The 18,416-nt window shown below is 44.6% G+C and overlaps 1 protein-coding gene across 3 annotated transcripts in view; it reads right to left on the minus strand.

The window, feature by feature from the left end:
• Nucleotides 1–14,112: 14,112 nt before the first annotated feature.
• The window catches only part of MCTP2 (multiple C2 and transmembrane domain containing 2), a 351,794-nt gene continuing 347,490 nt past the window's right edge, over nucleotides 14,113–18,416 (minus strand). For all 3 annotated transcript variants that reach the window (XM_063925724.1, XM_063925723.1, XM_063925725.1), the window contains 3 exons: nucleotides 18,304–18,413; nucleotides 16,943–17,040; nucleotides 14,113–15,801 (listed from right to left, as the gene is read on the minus strand). In XM_063925724.1, the coding sequence (XP_063781794.1) occupies nucleotides 15,733–15,801; nucleotides 16,943–17,040; nucleotides 18,304–18,413 (277 nt within the window). In that variant the 3' untranslated portion in view covers nucleotides 14,113–15,732. The remainder of the gene's footprint in view (nucleotides 15,802–16,942; nucleotides 17,041–18,303; nucleotides 18,414–18,416) is intronic.

The raw sequence follows: 18,416 nt of genomic DNA on the forward strand, positions 1-18,416 counted from the left end.
GTTTTCCTCCGCATGCTGGTACTTGTGGTTCTCCAAGTACCAGCTTGCGGGGGAGGCTTGCTGGGACTTGTAGTACTGCTACTAAAAACAATATTCACATTTTGACAAAAAGACTATCAGCCCCCCATCCGCCGCCCTTGGATGGGGGGGGACAGCCTCGGGCTTCACCCCTGGCCCTTGGGTGGCTGGAGGTGGGGGACCCCTTGATTTAAGGGGTTCCCACTCCTCCAGGGTACCCCGGCCAGGGGTGACTAGTTGGGTATGTAATGCCAGGGCCGCAGGGACCAATATAAAAGTGTCCCCCGGCTGTGGCATTATGTACCTGGCTAGTGGAGCCCGGTGCTGGTTTCAAAAATACGGGGGACCCCTACGCTTTTTGTCCCCCGTATTTTTGGAACCAGGACCAGGCGCAGAGCCCGGTGCTGGTTGATTAAATATGGGGGAACCCCTGTCATTTTTCCCCCCATATTTTTTCAACCAGGACCGGCTCAAAGAGCCCGAGGCTGGTTTTGTTTAGGAGGGGGGACCCCATGCATTTTTTTGGGGATTTTTAACAATGTTTTATTTTTTACGAATGGTGCACAATGAAGCCCAGCACGGATCTCACAGATCCGGCCGAGATTCATTGTGTTAATGTCGGCAGTGTTTTACAATTCACTCCCGTAAAACACTGCCAAAAAATACAAATGACATCGACATCAGAAAATACGAACATGCAGAATACGACAGCTTAGGAAATTAGTCGTAAAAAATTCAAAAAGTTGCAATTTTACACTTTCGATGTCATTCGTGTTTGAGCTTTAACCTCATTCGGAAAAATAAGAATTTTAGTAAATATACCCCTTTGTTTCCAGTATCATTCCCAGGAAATGAAGCTTCTGCATTGGTTCTAGATGAGATTTTGGTAGGTTCAGAATTCACCCATGATCCAGGAGTTATCTGGTCGTGAGACCAATGTTCTCCAAAAACTGCTCCCTGGACGCAGCCTTTATCAGAAGATCATCCAGGTAAGGAATTACGTTCACTCCCTGACTGCGGAGTAGCCTCATCATCTCTGCCATCACTTTGGTGAACCGCCTCGGTGCCGTGGAGAGACCAAATGGCAGGGCCTGAAACTGGTAGTGACAGTCCTGCAGTGCAAATTGTAGATAAGTCTGATGAGGCGGCCAGATCGGAATGTGAAGGTATGCAGACATCCAGAGACACTAGGAATTCCCCCTCTTCCAGACTTGAGATCACCGCTCTCTGAGACTCCATCTTGAACTTGAACACTCGTAAGTATGGGTTCAATGACTTGAGATTCAGAATCTGTCTTACTGAACTGTCCGGTTTTGGAACTACAAACAAGCTGCAATAGTATCCCTTGTTTTGTAGATGACGTGGAACTGGAACAATGACCTGGGTCTGTAACAGTTTTTGAATGGTTTCTTGTAAGGTTATTCTTGCTTCCTGTAAAACTGGTAAGCCTGATTTGAAGAATCTGTGAGGTGGGAGATCCTGGAACTCCAGCTTGTAGCCCTGGGATATAAGGTCTATGACCCAGGGATCCTGGCAAGATCTTGTCCAGGTGTGACTGAAGAATTTCAGCCGGGCTCGCACCTGCCTGTCTCCCAGGCATCGCAGTCCACCATCATGCGGAAGGCTTTGTGGAGACAGTACCAGAGCTCTGTTCTTGTGAACCAGCAGCCGCTGGTTTGCGTGGTTTACCTCTAGCACCTCTGGCATCGGTAGAAGAACCTCTGGTCTTGCCCCTAAACTTTGCAGTCTGAAAGGACTGTAAATTGGGTCCTGAGTAGGCCTTTCTAGCGGGCGGGGCTGCAAAAGGTAGATATGTGGATTTACCCGCAGTATTGTAACAACCAGCAGCGGGCTCTGCGCCTGGTCCTGGTGCAAAAAATACGGGGGACAAAAAGAGTAGGGGTCTCCATATTTTTTGTACCAGCACCGGGCTCCACTAGCTGGACAGATAATGCCACAGCCGGGGGTCACTTTTATACAGCTCCCTGCGGCCATGGCATTAAATACCCAACTAGTCACCCCTGGCCGGGGTACCCTGGAGGAGTGGGGACCCCTTCAATCAAGGAGCCCCCCCCCAGCCACCCAAGGGCCAGGGGTGAAGCCCGAGGCTCTCTCCCCCATCCAAGGGCTGCGGATGGGGGGCTGATAGCCTTGAGTAAAATGCACGAATATTGTTTTTTCCAGAAGAACTACAAGTCCCAGCAAGCATCCCCCGTAAGCTGGTACATGGAGAACCACAAGTACCAGCATGCGGGTGGAAAAACGGGGCCGCTGGTACATCTAGTTCTACTGGAAAAAAATACCCAAATAAAAACAGGAGACACACCGCGAAAGTAAAAGTTTATTTCATACATGCCGACACATACATACTTACCTATGTTGACCCGCCGACTGCCACGTCTCCAATGTCGCCGACGATCCGGGGTACCTGTGAATAAAATTATACTCACCTCAATCCAGTGTCCTGTGATTTGTAATCCACGTACTTGGCAAAACAAAACAACGAATACCCGGACCACACGGACTGAAAGGGGTCCCATGTTTACACATGCGACCCCTTTCCCCGAATGCAGAGACCCCCGTGACTCGTCACAGAAAGGTCCCTTCAGCCAATCAGGAAGCGCCACTTCGTGGCACTCACCTGATTGGCTCTGCGCGTCTGAGCTCAGACGTGCATTGCACAGCCCCCTCCATTACTTTCAATGGTGGGAACTTTGCGGTCAGCGGTGAGGTCACCCGCGGTCAGCGGCTGACCGCGGGTAACCCCACCGCTGACCGCAAAGTTCCCACCATTGAAACTAATGGAGGGAGCTGTGCGATGCGCTGTCTGCCAGCTCAGACGCGTAAAGCCAATCAGGAGAGTGCCACGAAGTGGCGCTTCCTGATTGGCTGAAGGGACCTTTCTGTGACAGGAGTCACGGGGGGTGTCTGCATTCGGGGAAAGGGGTCCCATGTGTAAACATGGGACCCCTTTCAGTCCGTCTGGTTCGGGTTAATGCGGTTTGTTTTTTTGCCAAGTACGTGGATTATAATAAAAGACCAGGACACTGGATCAGGTGAGTATAATTTTATTTTCAGGTACCCCGGACGTCGACATTGGAGACGAGGCCAGAGTCGGCATGTCAACATATGTAAGTATGTGTGTCAGCATGTATGTAATAAAGTTATACTTTCACGGTGTCTGTGTCCTGTTTTAATTTGGGTATTTTTTTGCAGTAGAACTACAGGTACCAGCGGGCCCGTTTCCCCCCGCATGCTGGTACTTGTGGTTCTCCAAGTACCGGCTTGCGGGGAGGCTTGCTGGGACTTGTAGTTCTGCAAAAAAAAAAAATTCTTACATTTTACTCAAGGCTATCAGCCCCCCATCCGCAGCCCTTGGATGGGGGGGGGGGGGACGACAGCCTCGGGCTTCACCCCTGGCTCTTGGGTGGCTGGGGGGGGACCCCTTGATTTAAGGGGTCCCCACTCCTCCAGGGTACCCCGGCCAGGGTTGACTAGTTGGATATTTAATGCCACGGCCACAGGGCGCTGTATAAAAGTGACCCCCGGCTGTGGCATTATCTGTCCAGCTAGTGGAGCCCGGTGCTGGTACAAAAAATACGGGGGACCCACACTCTTTTTCCCCCCGTATTTTTTGCACCAGGACCAGGCGCAGAGCCCGCTGCTGGTTGTTAAAATACCGGGGATCCCCTGTCATTTTTCCCCCCGTATTTTGGCAACCAGGACCGTCTCAAAGAGCCCGAGGCTGGTTATGCTTAGGAGGGGGGACCCCACGCATTTTTTTTTCAGATTTTTACCATTCCATTAAAAATATAATAATAATAATAATATTTTTAAAAATATATAAATAATACTTGTGCCTCCAAAATAGACAAACCAAGTACCTAATCCCTGCTAATATAAATAGATATGCTATTACCAATAAAAAAAACACAAAAAAACACGTTTTTTAAATTTTTTATTAGATTCCGCCAGCAAAGTGTGGCGGATTGAAAATGACGAATTTACTGTCTAAAATAAGAATTTACTTACCGATAATTCTATTTCTCGGAGTCCGTAGTGGATGCTGGGGTTCCTGAAAGGACCATGGGGAATAGCGGCTCCACAGGAGACAGGGCACAAAAAGTAAAGCTTTATGATCAGGTGGTGTGTACTGGCTCCTCCCCCTATGACCCTCCTCCAAGCCTCAGTTAGGTACTGTGCCCGGACGAGCGTACACAATAAGGAAGGATTTATGAATCCCGGGTAAGACTCATACCAGCCACACCAATCACACTGTACAACCTGTGATCTGAACCCAGTTAACAGTATGATAACAGCGGAGCCTCTGAAAGATGGCTCACAACAATAATAACCCGATTTTTGTAACTATGTACAAGTATTGCAGATAATCCGCACTTGGGATGGGCGCCCAGCATCCACTACGGACTCCGAGAAATAGAATTATCGGTAAGTAAATTCTTATTTTCTCTATCGTCCTAGTGGATGCTGGGGTTCCTGAAAGGACCATGGGGATTATACCAAAGCTCCCAAACGGGCGGGAGAGTGTGGATGACTCTGCAGCACCGAATGAGAGAACTCCAGGTCCTCCTTAGCCAGGTTATCAAATTTGTAGGATTTTACAAACGTGTTTGCCCCTGACTAAATAGCCGCTCGGCAAAGTTGTAAAGCCGAGACCCCTCGGGCAGCCGCCCAAGATGAGCCCACCTTCCTTGTGGAATGGGCATTTACATATTTTGGCTGTGGCAGGCCTGCCACAGAATGTGCAAGCTGAATTGTATTACACATCCAACTAGCAAAAGTCTGCTTAGAAGCAAGAGCACCCAGTTTGTTGGGTGCATACAGGATAACAGCAAGTCAGTTTTCCTGACTCCAGCCGTCCTGGAACCTATATTTTCAGGGCCCTGACCACATCTAGCAACTTGGAGTCCTCCAAGTCCCTAGTAGGCGCAAGACACCACAATAAGCTGGTTCAGGTGAAACACTGACACCACCTTAGGGAGAGAACTGGGGACGAGTCCGCAGCTCTGCCCTGTCCGAATGGACAAACAGATATGGGCTTTTTTGAGAAAAAAACCACCAATTTGACACTCGCCTGGTCCAGGCCAGGTCCAAGAGCATGTTCACTTTTCATGTGAGATGCTTCAAATCCACAGATTTGACTGGTTTTAAACCAATGTGTTTTGAGGAATCCCAGAACTACGTTGAGATCCCACAGTGCCACTGGAGGCACAAAAGGGGGTTGTATATGCAATACTCCCTTGACAAACTTCTGGACTTCAGGAACTGAAGCCAATTCTTTCTGGAAGAAAAATCGACAGGGCCGAAATTTGAACCTTAATGGACCCCAATTTGAGGCCCATAGACACTCCTGTTTGCAGGAAATGCAGGAATCGACCGAGTTGAAATTTCTTCGTGGGGCCTTCCTGGCCTCACACCACGCAACATATTTTCGCCACATGTGGTGATAATGTTGTGCGGTCACCTCCTTTCTGGCTTTGACCAGGGTAGGAATGACCTCTTCCTGAATGCCTTTTCCCTTAGGATCCGGCGTTCCACCGCCATGCCGTCAAACGCAGCTGCGGTAAGTCTTGGAACAGACATGGTACTTGCTGAAACAAGTCCCTTCTTAGCGGCAGAGGCCATAAGTCCTCTGTGAGCATCTCTTGAAGTTCCGGGTACCAAGTCCTTCTTGGCCAATCCGGAGCCATGAGTATAGTTCTTACTCCTCTACATCTTATAATTCTCAGTACCTTAGGTATGAAAAGCAGAGGATGGAACACATACACCGACTGGTACACCCACGGTGTTACCAGAACGTCCACAGCTATTGCCTGAGGGTCTCTTAACCTGGCGCAATACCTGTCCCGTTTTTTGTTCAGACGGGACGCCATCATGTCCACCTTTGGTAATTCCCAACGGTTTACAATCATGTGGAAAACTTCCCCATGAAGTTCCCACTCTGCCGGGTGGAGGTCGTGCCTACTGAGGAAGTCTGCTTCCCAGTTTCCATTCCCGGAATGAAACACTGCTGACAGTGCTATCACATGATTTTCCGCCCAGCGAAAAGTCCTTGCAGTTTTTGCCACTGCCCTCCTGCTTCTTGTGCCGCCCTGTCTATTTACGTGGGCGACTGCCGTGATGTTTTATCCCACTGGATCAATACCGGCTGACCTTGAAGCAGAGGTCTTGCTAAGCTTAGAGCATTATAAATTTACCCTTAGCTATATTTATGTGGAGAAAAGTCTCCAGACTTGATCACACTCCCTGGAAATTTTTTCCTTGTGTGACTGCTCCCCAGCCTCTCGGGCTGGCCTCCGTGGTCACCAACATCCAAAACTGAATGCCGAATCTGCGGCCCTCTAGAAGATGAGCACTCTGTAACCACCACAGGAGAGACACCCTTGTCCTTGGATATAGGGTTATCCGCTGATGCATCTGAAGATGCGATCCGGACCATTTGTCCAGCAGATCCCACTGAAAAGTTCTTGCATGAAATCTGCCGGCTGGAATTGCTTCGAAGGAAGTCACCATTTTTTTACCATGGCCCTTGTGCAATGATGCACTGATTTTAGGAGGTTCCTGACTAGCTCGGATAACTCCCTGGCTTTCTCTTCCGGGAGAAACACCTTTTTCTGGACTGTGTCCAGAATCATCCCTAAGCACAGGAGACTTGTTGTCGGGATCAGCTGCGATTTTGGAATATTTAGAATCCACCCCTGCTGTTGTAACAGTATCCGAGATAGTGCTACTCCGACCTCCAACTGTTCCCTGGACTTTGCCCTTATCAGGAGATCGTCCAAGTAAGGGATAATTAAGACGCCTTTTCTTCGAAGAAGAACCATCATTTCGGCCATTACCTTGGTAAAGACCCGGGGTGCCGTGGACAATCCAAACGGCAGCGTCTGAAACTGATAGTGACAGTTCTGTACCACGAACCTGAGGTACCCTTAGTGATAAGGGCAAATTTGGGACATGGAGGTAAGCATCCCTGATGTCTCGGGACACCATATAGTCCCCTTCTTCCCGGTTCGTTATCACTGCTCTGAGTGACTCCATCTTGATTTGAACCTTTGTAAGTGTTCAAATTTTTTTTTTTTTTTTTTTTAGATTTAGAATAGGTCTCACCTAGCCTTCTGGCTTCAGTACCACAATATAGTGTGGAATAATACCCCTTTTCTTGTTGTAGGAGGGGTAATTTAATTATCACCTGCTGGGAATACAGCTCGTGAATTGTTTCCCATACTGCCTCCCTGTCGGAGGGAGACCTTGGTAAAGCAGACTTCAGGAGCCTGCGCAGGGGAAACGTCTCGACATTCCAATCTGTACCCCTGGGATACTACTTGTAGGATCCAGGGGTCCTGTACGGTCTCAGCGTCATGCTGAGAGCTTGTCAGAAGCGGTGGAACGCTTCTGTTCCTGGGAATGGGCTGCCTGCTGCAGTCTTCTTCCCTTTCCTCTATCCCTGGGCAGATATGACTCTTATAGGGACGAAAGGACTGAAGCTGAAAAGACGGTGTCTTTTTCTGCAGAGATGTGACTTAGGGTAAAAACGGTGGATTTTCCAGCAGTTGCCGTGGCCACCAGGTCCGATGGACCGACCCCAAATAACTCCTCTTCCTTTATACGGCAATACACCTTTGTGCCGTTTGGAATCTGCATCACCTGACCACTGTCGTGTCCATAAACATCTTCTGGCAGATATGGACATCGCACTTACTCTTGATGCCAGAGTGCAAATATCCCTCTGTGCATCTCGCATATATAGAAATGCATCCTTTAAATGCTCTATAGTCAATAAAATACTGTCCCTGTCAAGGGTATCAATATTTTTAGTCAGGGAATCCGACCAAGCCACCCCAGCTCTTCACATCCAGGCTGAGGCGATCGCTGGTCGCAGTATAACACCAGTATGTGTGTATATACTTTTTATGATATTTTCCAGCCTCCTGTCAGCTGGCTCCTTGAGGACGGCCCTATCTATAGACGGTACCGCCACTTGTTCTGATAAGCGTGTGAGCGCCTTATCCACCCTAAGGGGTGTTTCCCAACGCGCCCTAACTTCTGGCGGGAAAGGGTATACCGCCCATATTTTCTATCGGGGGGAACCCATGCATCATCACACACTTCATTTAATTTATCTGATTCAGGAAAAACTACGGTAGTTTTTTCACATCCCACATAATACCCTCTTTTGTGGTACTTGTAGTATCAGAAATATGTAACACCTCCTTCATTGCCCTTAACGTGTGGCCCTAATAAGGAATACGTTTGTTTATTCACCGTCGACACTGGATTCAGTGTCCCTGTCTGTGTCTGTGTCGACCGACTAAAGTAAACGGGCGTTTTAAAAAAACCCTGACGGTGTTTTTGAGACGTCTGGACCGGTACTAATTGTTTGTCGGCCGTCTCATGTCGTCAACCGACCTTGCCGCGTGTTGACATTATCACGTAATTCCCTAAATAAGCCATCCATTCCGGTGTCGACTCCCTAGAGAGTGACATCACCATTACAGGCAATTGCTCCGCCTCCTCACCAACATCGTCCTCATACATGTCGACACACACGTACCGACACACAGCACACACACAGGGAATGCTCTGATAGAGGACAGGACCCACTAGCCCTTTGGAGAGACAGAGGGAGAGTTTGCCAGCACACACCAAAAACGCTATAATTATATAGGGACAACCTTATATAAGTGTTTTCCCTTATAGCATCTTTTTTATATATTTTTAACGCCAAATTAGTGCCCCCCCTCTCTGTTTTAACCCTGTTTCTGTAGTGCAGTGCAGGGGAGAGCCTGGGAGCCTTCCCTCCAGCCTTTCTGTGAGGGAAAATGGCGCTGTGTGCGGAGGAGATAGGCCCCGCCCCTTTTTCGGCAGCCTCGTCTCCCGCTGTTAACGGATTCTGGCAGGGGTTAAATATCTCCATATAGCCCCCGGAGGCTATATGTGAGGTATTTTTAGCCAAAAATAGGTTTTCATTGCCTCCCAGGGCGCCCCCCTCCCAGCGCCCTGCACCCTCAGTGACTGCCGTGTGAAGTGTGCTGAGAGGAAATGGCGCACAGCTGCAGTGCTGTGCGCTACCTTAAGAAGACTGAGGAGTCTTCATGCCGCCGATTCTGGACCTTCTTCTTGTTTCAGCATCTGCAAGGGGGCCGGCGGCGAGGCTCCGGTGACCATCCAGGCTGTACCTGTGATCGTCCCTCTGGAGCTAATGTCCAGTAGCCAAAGAAGCCAATCCATCCTGCACGCAGGTGAGTTCACTTCTTCTCCCCTAAGTCCCTCGTTGCAGTGATCCTGTTGCCAGCAGGACTCACTGTAAAATAAAAAACCTAAGCTAAACTTTTCTAAGCAGCTCTTTAGGAGAGCCACCTAGATTGCACCCTTCTCGGCCGGGCACAAAAATCTAACTGAGGCTTGGAGGAGGGTCATAGGGGGAGGAGCCAGTACACACCACCTGATCATAAAGCTTTACTTTTTGTGCCCTGTCTCCTGCGGAGCCGCTATTCCCCATGGTCCTTTCAGGAACCCCAGCATCCACTAGGACGATAGAGAAAAGCACTGTTGTCGAATTTACAATCTTCAATTGAATATACTTTTGTCGAATTGCCGCATTTGTACCATTGCAGAAATGTCGAATTTGACAAATGTCGAATTTCAAAAAGTCGAATTTGGAAAGTCCGTTTTTTTGACGAAAAGTACTGAATTGCATTGTCGAATATTTTTTTGGGGGCGAAAATGTCCCGTTTTTCGACATTTTCGGGAATTCGACCGCAATTGCATATACCCCTTAGTGTCTAAGTGTATAAAATGGAGTAAGCCCCCTTTTATGCCTGTATTGCCAGTCTGGGTACTGTGTACACAACAGTGTACTAAGTCTGGAGACTCATTCCACCCCGTGTAGAAGCTGTGCGTCTCCGTACCCTCATGCCGCCATAATGGCTGGCGACCCGCTAACCGGGACGCCGGCTTAGCACTCACCACTCTTCATTCTTCTGGCTGTTAGTGGTGGCGGCCTGCTGCAGGAATGTACACTCGCCGTGGTTTGGCTTGCGAATAGTTCCCTCAGGAGTTAGCGTCCTGTCAGCGGGGAACGGGACTATTAACCCTTAGTGGGGTTGGGCCATTTCCCCCCCTAAGTCCCATGAAGCAGGCAGGCTGGTGCCATCCAGTCCTGCCTGAAAATAACAAACTTTAAAAATAAATGCAGAAAACTCTTCAGGAGCTTCCAGAGATGTGACCGGCTCTTTCGGGCACATTTTCTAAACTGAGTCTCGTAGGAGGGGCATAGAGGGAGGAGCCAGCACATGTTCTTATACTTCTATAGTGCCCATGGCTCCAAGTGGACCCGTCTATACCCCATGGTACTAAATGGATTCCCAGTATCCCCTAGGACATAAGAGAGACAATAATCAAATGGCTGAAAGAATAAATAATGTAGAGATGTGTTTGGAATCTAGACATAAACCCAAGCGATATGTGACAGAATCAGAAATCAGCATTTTATGCACAAATGTCCTCAAATACCAGGGGGATATTCAACTGGGGGCAAAATAATAGAAAAGCCCTGCTGCGGTGGGATTTTTCCACAGTTGCTTGTTTTTTAAACCCCCACATCCTTTTTCCCACAGCCCCAGAGCAAGTCTACTTTTCCTTACATTTTTATTTTAAGGAATCATTTTAGGGACTTGCTATGGAACCCCTTGGACACCCGTTGCAGGAAGTGGGGCTTCCCTTACTCCTCCTCTTCCATGTTCATGCATATGGCACATGTACCCCCACCCCGCACTCCATTATTTGTTACCCTGCATCCATTCCTCCCCACACACACTACCCATCACTCTACACTCCCCTTCAAACACACACTGCACTCCATTACCTGTTACCCTGCAACCATTCCTCTCCACACTGCTCTCCTACACTACCCCTCCCCACACATAATGCACCCCACTCCCTGCACTATCCTCAGCCCCTCCCTGCACTCAATTACCTGTTATCCTCCATCCATTCTTCCCGCACACACTGCTCTCCTACTCAACCCCTCACCCTGTAACCCTTCTGCCCCACACGCACTGCTCTCATACACTAACCCTCACCCTGCACACACTGCTCTCATACACTAACCCTCACCCTGCACACACTGCTCTCATACACTAACCCTCACCCTGCACACACTGCTCTCATACACTAACCCTCACCCTGCACACACTGCTCTCATACACTAACCCTCACCCTGCACACACTGCTCTCATACACTAACCCTCACCATGCACAAACACACTGCTCTCCTACTCAACCCCTCACCCTGTAACCCTTCTGCCCCACACACTGCTCTCCAAGCCTACCCCCACCCTGCAAACACTGCTCTCCTACACTAACCTTCACCCTGCACACACTGCTCTCCTACACTAAACCTCACCAGGCACATACACACTGCTCTCCTACACAACCGCAACCATTCTGCCCCACACACACTACTCTCCTAGACTACCCCCCTAACCCTACACTTCCTCTTGGCACACACGGCTCTCCTACACTACCCCTCACACTGCTCTCCTACACTACCCCTCACCCTGTACCCCCTCCCTGCACACACTGCTCTACTACACTACCCCTCACCCTGTACTCCCTCCCTGCACACTGCTCTACTACACTACCCCTCACCCTGCACCCCCTCCCTGCACACACTGCTGTCCTACACTACCCCTCACCCTGCACCCCCTACCTGCACACACTGTTCTCCTACACTACCCCTCGCCCTGCACCCCCTAACTGCACACACTGCTCTCCTACACTACCCCCTCACCCCCCTTCCTCCCATGAGTTTTTGTGCTAAAAATCCTGTGGTTAATATTTGATTATAATTGCATACTGCAGGTATTGGGAATGCACATACCTGAGGTAATATAAAATTGGTTGCGAGGTCTGCAGAAGGTTTTGTGCCAAAAATGTGCCAGTCAATTGAATATGTCCCCTAGAGTGCAAAGTCATCACACATATGATTGCTCTTAACCTATTATTGGGCAATTACATTTCACTCTGGGGACTAGGATTATATTTATTACAGATTGATTTAGATTTTAAATCTGGAAAAAAAGATCTAAATCTATGTTGTAATACACATTTACTAACAGACGATTTTTTTATATTGAATTGTAAATGTTAGTAAAATTAGTATTTTGGCCCCTGAAACACTATCAATTTAGATAATTTTTTTATCAATATGAAATAGGATACAAATCGACCTTTAGAAAATATACTCCATTGTTTTGTATAGCTTTCATCAATAAATGAAAAAACAAAATGAAACAGTTATTCTTTCGTTTGATTTCCCTTTTTTAGGATGAAGACCTTCTCATATTCACCAGAAAATATACATTAATACAGACATTTACCCATAGGCAAACACTTTCTCTGGCATTGAATAAGGAGTGCTTTAGTGGCTGCATGCACTGTCTGTAAACCATACCACAAGATCTGAGAACTAGCTATACCAAAAGTTGTATAAAATGTTTAAATTAAGTGTGTATATCTCCTTATTCATGCTGGCATTCTATTCAGCGGTGATCTCTCTGGAATACTAAAAGAAACATTGTTATTGATTGGGGGAGCAGACTTTGGATGCCTTTCTCAGCATAAAAAGAGGCATCTTTTGATGAGCCGTGGCTTAATTAGGTGGCAATCACTGTTAACAATGCATGGGAAATGCCACAGCTATGAAGAGCTAAGACTGGCAGTGATAAATGCAAATGTCTAGCAAAGGCTTGGGCTAGACTAGTACATGCTTTTTAGGTCTTGTTTTGTATGGAGGTTTTATTTTAATGAGCGTCTGTGGTCTGTGACAAGACATGGATCATGAAATACATGTTCTTGACAAATAGAATGATGCGCAGAAGCATCTGAAGTTTATCCTAATGTAAATTGGAGAATTTGCAAATTGTCACACAAATCATTGTGAATGTTTTGAAAGATCATTTCTTTTTCCAGTTAGTAGTGCATGTTTTGATTATAGCTCATGTTATATTAAGGTCCTTACAAGATGACTTGTACTTGCCAATATAGGATTAATATAGTCCACAGATAATTACTTGGCTGCCTTTAATGGTGTACATGCCGTTTCAGGATGAGGCACTGCTAGGGTACCTCATAAAGGGGCAGATGTATTACGCCTGGAGAAGGGATAAAGAAGTGATAAAGCGATGATTAGTGGAAGGTGATAACGCACCAGCCAATCAGCTCCTAACTGTGATTTTTCAAATCCGTAATGATTGGCTGATGTGTTATCACCTTGCATTTATCACTGCTTTATCACTTCTTTACTCCTTCGCCAGGTTAATACATCTGCCCCAAAATGTGTTATTCGTTATAAAGAGGTGTAGGTGACCAATAGCATTTCTGGGTAGATACTTACAGTACACTACTGCCCACCATGTGGACCACTATATATATATATATATATATATATATATATATATATATATATATAAAAATGTACGATGTGTCTGGCACTCACGCTTTGAAGAATGCAACGGGTCCGCTGCACAACCTCTCAAACGAGTATATGGATCCCACACAATGGAGGCACTCGGCAAAATAATAACTGACACCACCACAGCCGGTACCGGCTGTGGTGGTGTCAGTTATTATTTCGCCGAGTGCCTCCATTGTGTGGGATCTATATATATATATATATATATATATATATAATGTGATCAATTTATGGAACCCAGGTTAATAAGAGAGCTATGCCTATATACATTATGGGCAATTTATTAGACCAGACTGGATCTTTTAGTTGTAAGTGACTGCGTAATCATATCTGCAGACAATTTTTTTCATGGACAGATACCATTACTTCTGGACAAATGTGATGTCAAACGTTTCTAGAAACGCCACTGACATAATAGCCAACATGGAAGCTATTCCACAGACATCAGAGCAGAATCTGTGTCATGCATACAAACCATTTATAACTGATTGCTAAGGGGTTACAGCCCTGTTCTTCAATAACTTTACTGAATATTTTCAAAATTACCACCAAATACTGGAGTGATATAATTCCACCTGTAGATTAATGAACACGGTGCACACAATTTTTTCTTTTAATATAGTTTCACTGAGTCACATGTATAATATTTACAACAAAATATTTTTATTTTATACAAAAATACAATTCTAACCAGAAACAAAGATATACACCTACAATTATAAATGCCTTTTAACAATTATTAACAGACTACAATTTTAAAGGAAGATTGTTTTAGACATACTGTAAGGAGTCAGGGAGTCAGTGTCTTACAAAGAACACGTGACCAGTAGTAGTAAATCAATATAAAATGCAATAATAAAATTTCCCTTGATTGCAATGACAAACAAAATCTGAAATGCAGTTATTTTAAACATAAATTGTAACATTAGATTGTGTACAGATTATACAGAGCGACCAGTATAACATGGATTTACGTATAACCCAACACAATCCTTTGCAGGCTACTGACTGAAACGTACCTAGATTTAACTCAAATTTAACACCATGGAAAGTAATTCTAGATCAATTCACTCATAATCCAGAAACAGAAGAGTAATCCTGAGCATTAGTGTATGTGAACATCTCAGATATTGGTTGCTTTAGTAAGAAATTACACACACATTAAAGATATTCTAGTTTTAACATATAAAATTAAGAATCTTTGGCACTGGTATCTAATGTTCCACAAATTGAGAACTACTATAAATTCTAGAAAGTCTTTGGATAAAAAAGCATTAAAAAAATCTGTGTATTAATGCCACAGTTTAAAACTAGCTTCTTATCAAGGTTATTTAGTTATATTTCAGCCTCTATATTCTGCTTGTGTGGCACCTTTCTAATAGAACTACCTTTAGACTAGGGTGGTTTCCACCACTGACACTAGAACAACATATTTGTGAAGACCGCATCATATGATTTTTGTAGTGTGCTGAAAAGTGCTAGAAACGGATTATATAAATATACAAATGTATTTTATATTGCTATGTACAGTTTGGCAGTAAGGTGCAAATGCAATAGTTTTTTTTTCTAAGAAAATAATATCGGATTCAACCAGTTACAGTAACTTCAAATAAATATATTTTTTGCTTACACACTGGCATGTAATGTACAAAAGCATATTGCATCAAGTATGGAGCCGGAAAGGGAGATTTCAGCAAGCACAAAATGACACCTGATTGTGAAAGACATACTTTCAAGACTGTATACATGGTGAGAAGTATGAATCGCATTACATAGACTATTTTGTTGATGTAGAAGTTTTTTAGCCACAATAAACAAACATATCTTAGGGTCCACTAGAATAAATCTTTGAGACCGTTGTCACAAATTATCAAGTACCTTTGTCTTTTTTTCTTACCCTCCCACCAAAAGACAAACAGAAAAACTGACCAACAAAACATTAATAACACACACTCCTTAATTTCCAATTCAGTTTGTGCTTAACAATTTTATTCCAAATTCCTGCTGGCAAATCCTTGGTACATGGTATAGGTTTAACTGAAACCAGTCAGCTAAATTGTGTGGTCTTTGACACAGCTGAGACAGCAGGTCTCTAGGGGTATCCAGCACCCCATGCCTTGTCCTTAAGGTGAGATCAGTGAAGTCCAGGGCTTGCGTTGTTTATTAGTGCATGATTTTACCAATACAAAACCCGAGAAGTTTGGTAATACGGTTTTCTGTTACAAGCCACCTCGCTTTTTCTTAAAGGCACCTTGGTTGCCACTAGGTTTCAATTCGACATACTGCACCTGTAAAAGTAAACAGATACGACGTTTTCCATTAAGCAGTTCTAGCTTTCTATGGAGTGAGCTAATGGCTCCCCAAGGAGACACTCAGGGAATCTACAGAACATTCCGAGTAATGAATCATTTTCTAAACATAAGAACACTGAGAATTAATTGGTAGCCAGAATGGAGTTTCTTCAACATGTGCAAATATTAAGTGCAGAAATTATTTTAATGAGACAGAGTGGTTTCTAACAGATTTTAGCAATGGCAAATAGGTGTCTCTTTACTGACTTAAGGCTATTACAACGTACTGCACAAGTGAATTAAAAAGGCCCCGGGGAACAAACAAAAAACGCACATAAGTGAACTGTAACAACCCCAGTACAAATCTATAAATAAGGATGACAAACTGAAAAGCCTACATAAAATAAATTAATTGCATGAGCAGCTCTACATAGCTAGGCATGACTGTCTAAACGGATTTAGTTGCAGGTTCTCCCACGGCAATGTTTAAGGTGGCATAATGCTATTACGGGAGTAGGCGGGTTGCTTTACTTGAGTACATACAGTCAGACACTGACAAAAGAGCGTTTCCTGCCTTCTGTAATCTACACTTGAAAAAATAATCTAGGAAAACTAAACTGGGGCGGTGATCATTTGTCTTTTTGGTGACATGAATTAGCTAAAAAAGTAAAAAAAAAAAGGCACAGCATTTCATGTTTTACATCCAGCATTTTCTTATTTATTGTGTAATACGGTAAACATATAACTATTTCCTATAATACCTATTTGTTATTTGTGCTCTGCATGCTCAATTATTGTACTTCAAAGCTGCAAAACTCCTGCCAGTGATTGCAAGGTCATCAGAATTATGTATTATTCCTGTATGCCGGGATAGCCATGCACTGGTTCCCTGTGTACCACACTGCTACATCAAGGCGGGGGTTCTAGCATGCACAGTCAGCGCAGACTTAGGAAATGTAATACCAGCATCAGACACTAATCACCATGTGCTAAGATTTTATGAGAACATAATTTGAGGAGCCATGTACAGTAAAATGTCATTTGTGTACCATTATCCTAATAGTGAGTTTATGTTTTGGTAGATTTTCTATGACACTATTATACAGGATCATATCAAAGAAAATAAAAATCAACTTACCTTTTGAACATCAGATGGTACCCTGGAGAGAAAATCTAAAAACTCATTATTGTCTATAGCGTATGGGTTCCGAAGCCTCTTTGTAAATTTATTGATGCCTGCCAAGAAAAATCCATTTGAGCTTATTCCTACTTTAAAAAGAATGAATGCCGACACATCAACAGCGACAGCGTGAGCAAATTTACAGGTTAGGAATGAGTGTGAAAACCTGATGTTTGAGTATTATTGTATTTTTTCTTCTACTGGTCACATGTTAATTTCCCAGAGCGAAAAAGAACATCCAGCCTTCTTATACAATGAGATACATCTGTGCCCTTCTAGTATTTAACTTCAGTTGTAAAAGAATATGTCATTACCTATGTAAAGGTGTGATAACACCCATGTCACACTGCTTAATAAGCATGCAGATGGTCAAAATAATGTTTGACACACCAGTGCAGTACATAGAGTACATTGCAGAGTCTACAACATTTATTTTGGACACAAAGTAATTTAATGTAAACTTTTTTAATGAATTAAAAAAAAAAAAAAAAAACCCAAAAAAACATTATACATCTGCATAGTGTTTCCTTTTTTTTTTTTTTTTTTTTTTTTTTTTTTAAGAGGACCCTTCACCTTCCAAACCAGTTCTACATTTGGTACATCCTATTCAAAACATGCACCCGCCACAAAAATTCCCTCTCATTCATGACTTGCACAAGGGACAGCAAGAATTATGCTGAACCCATATTGAGCAGTTTCACCCCTGACAGCTTCCTGCTCCATCTCCCCTCCCTGTACAGCATATAATGCTGACGTAAAGCAGGACTGGGTAGCAGATAAACAGATTCTCAGGGTGGATGTTTTTGTTTGTGTTAAGGCCCCCACACACGGTACGATTAAAAAAAAAACAATATTGTCATTTTTAACAGATTGGAACGACAAATTGTTTAAAAACTGTCCGTGTGTAGGCATAATAACGATGTGATGGTCGCACCCGCGGGTTGTTGGACATCCCTCAGATCTTTTGAACTTGGAGAAAGATCTGAGTAGGTGGAGAACGATGTTGGCAGCTTAGCCCGGCTCTCCGTTCCCCCGCTGTTGCTCATTACTGTCGGCATCGGCAAGTGTGTATGTACTTGCCGATGCAGCCACCCCACCGTGTCCTGACGCTTGTGATGTGTCGTTTGGGGACACATTGTACCATGTGTTGGGACCTTTACAGTACAGATGAAGAGGACCTATGATGGAGGTGAAAGATGCTCTAAACACAGTATAGCAACCTATACGAGTCCACAAAACATTGTCATTGGTACAAAGGCATATTATTTCACTTTCACTTAAAAATAAAACACATTTTGGATTTTAAAAATGTCACTTACCCCAAATAAGAATGATGTATCTTAAAGGTATAAAATACAAAAGAATTGTTGCAACCAAGAGTATGGAACAGGCAAGAAGGGAGAGGAATGGAACACTCCAATTAAATGTGCTG

This window comes from Pseudophryne corroboree, chromosome 6 (assembly GCF_028390025.1).
Source record: "Pseudophryne corroboree isolate aPseCor3 chromosome 6, aPseCor3.hap2, whole genome shotgun sequence".
NCBI classification, from domain to species: domain Eukaryota; kingdom Metazoa; phylum Chordata; class Amphibia; order Anura; family Myobatrachidae; genus Pseudophryne; species Pseudophryne corroboree.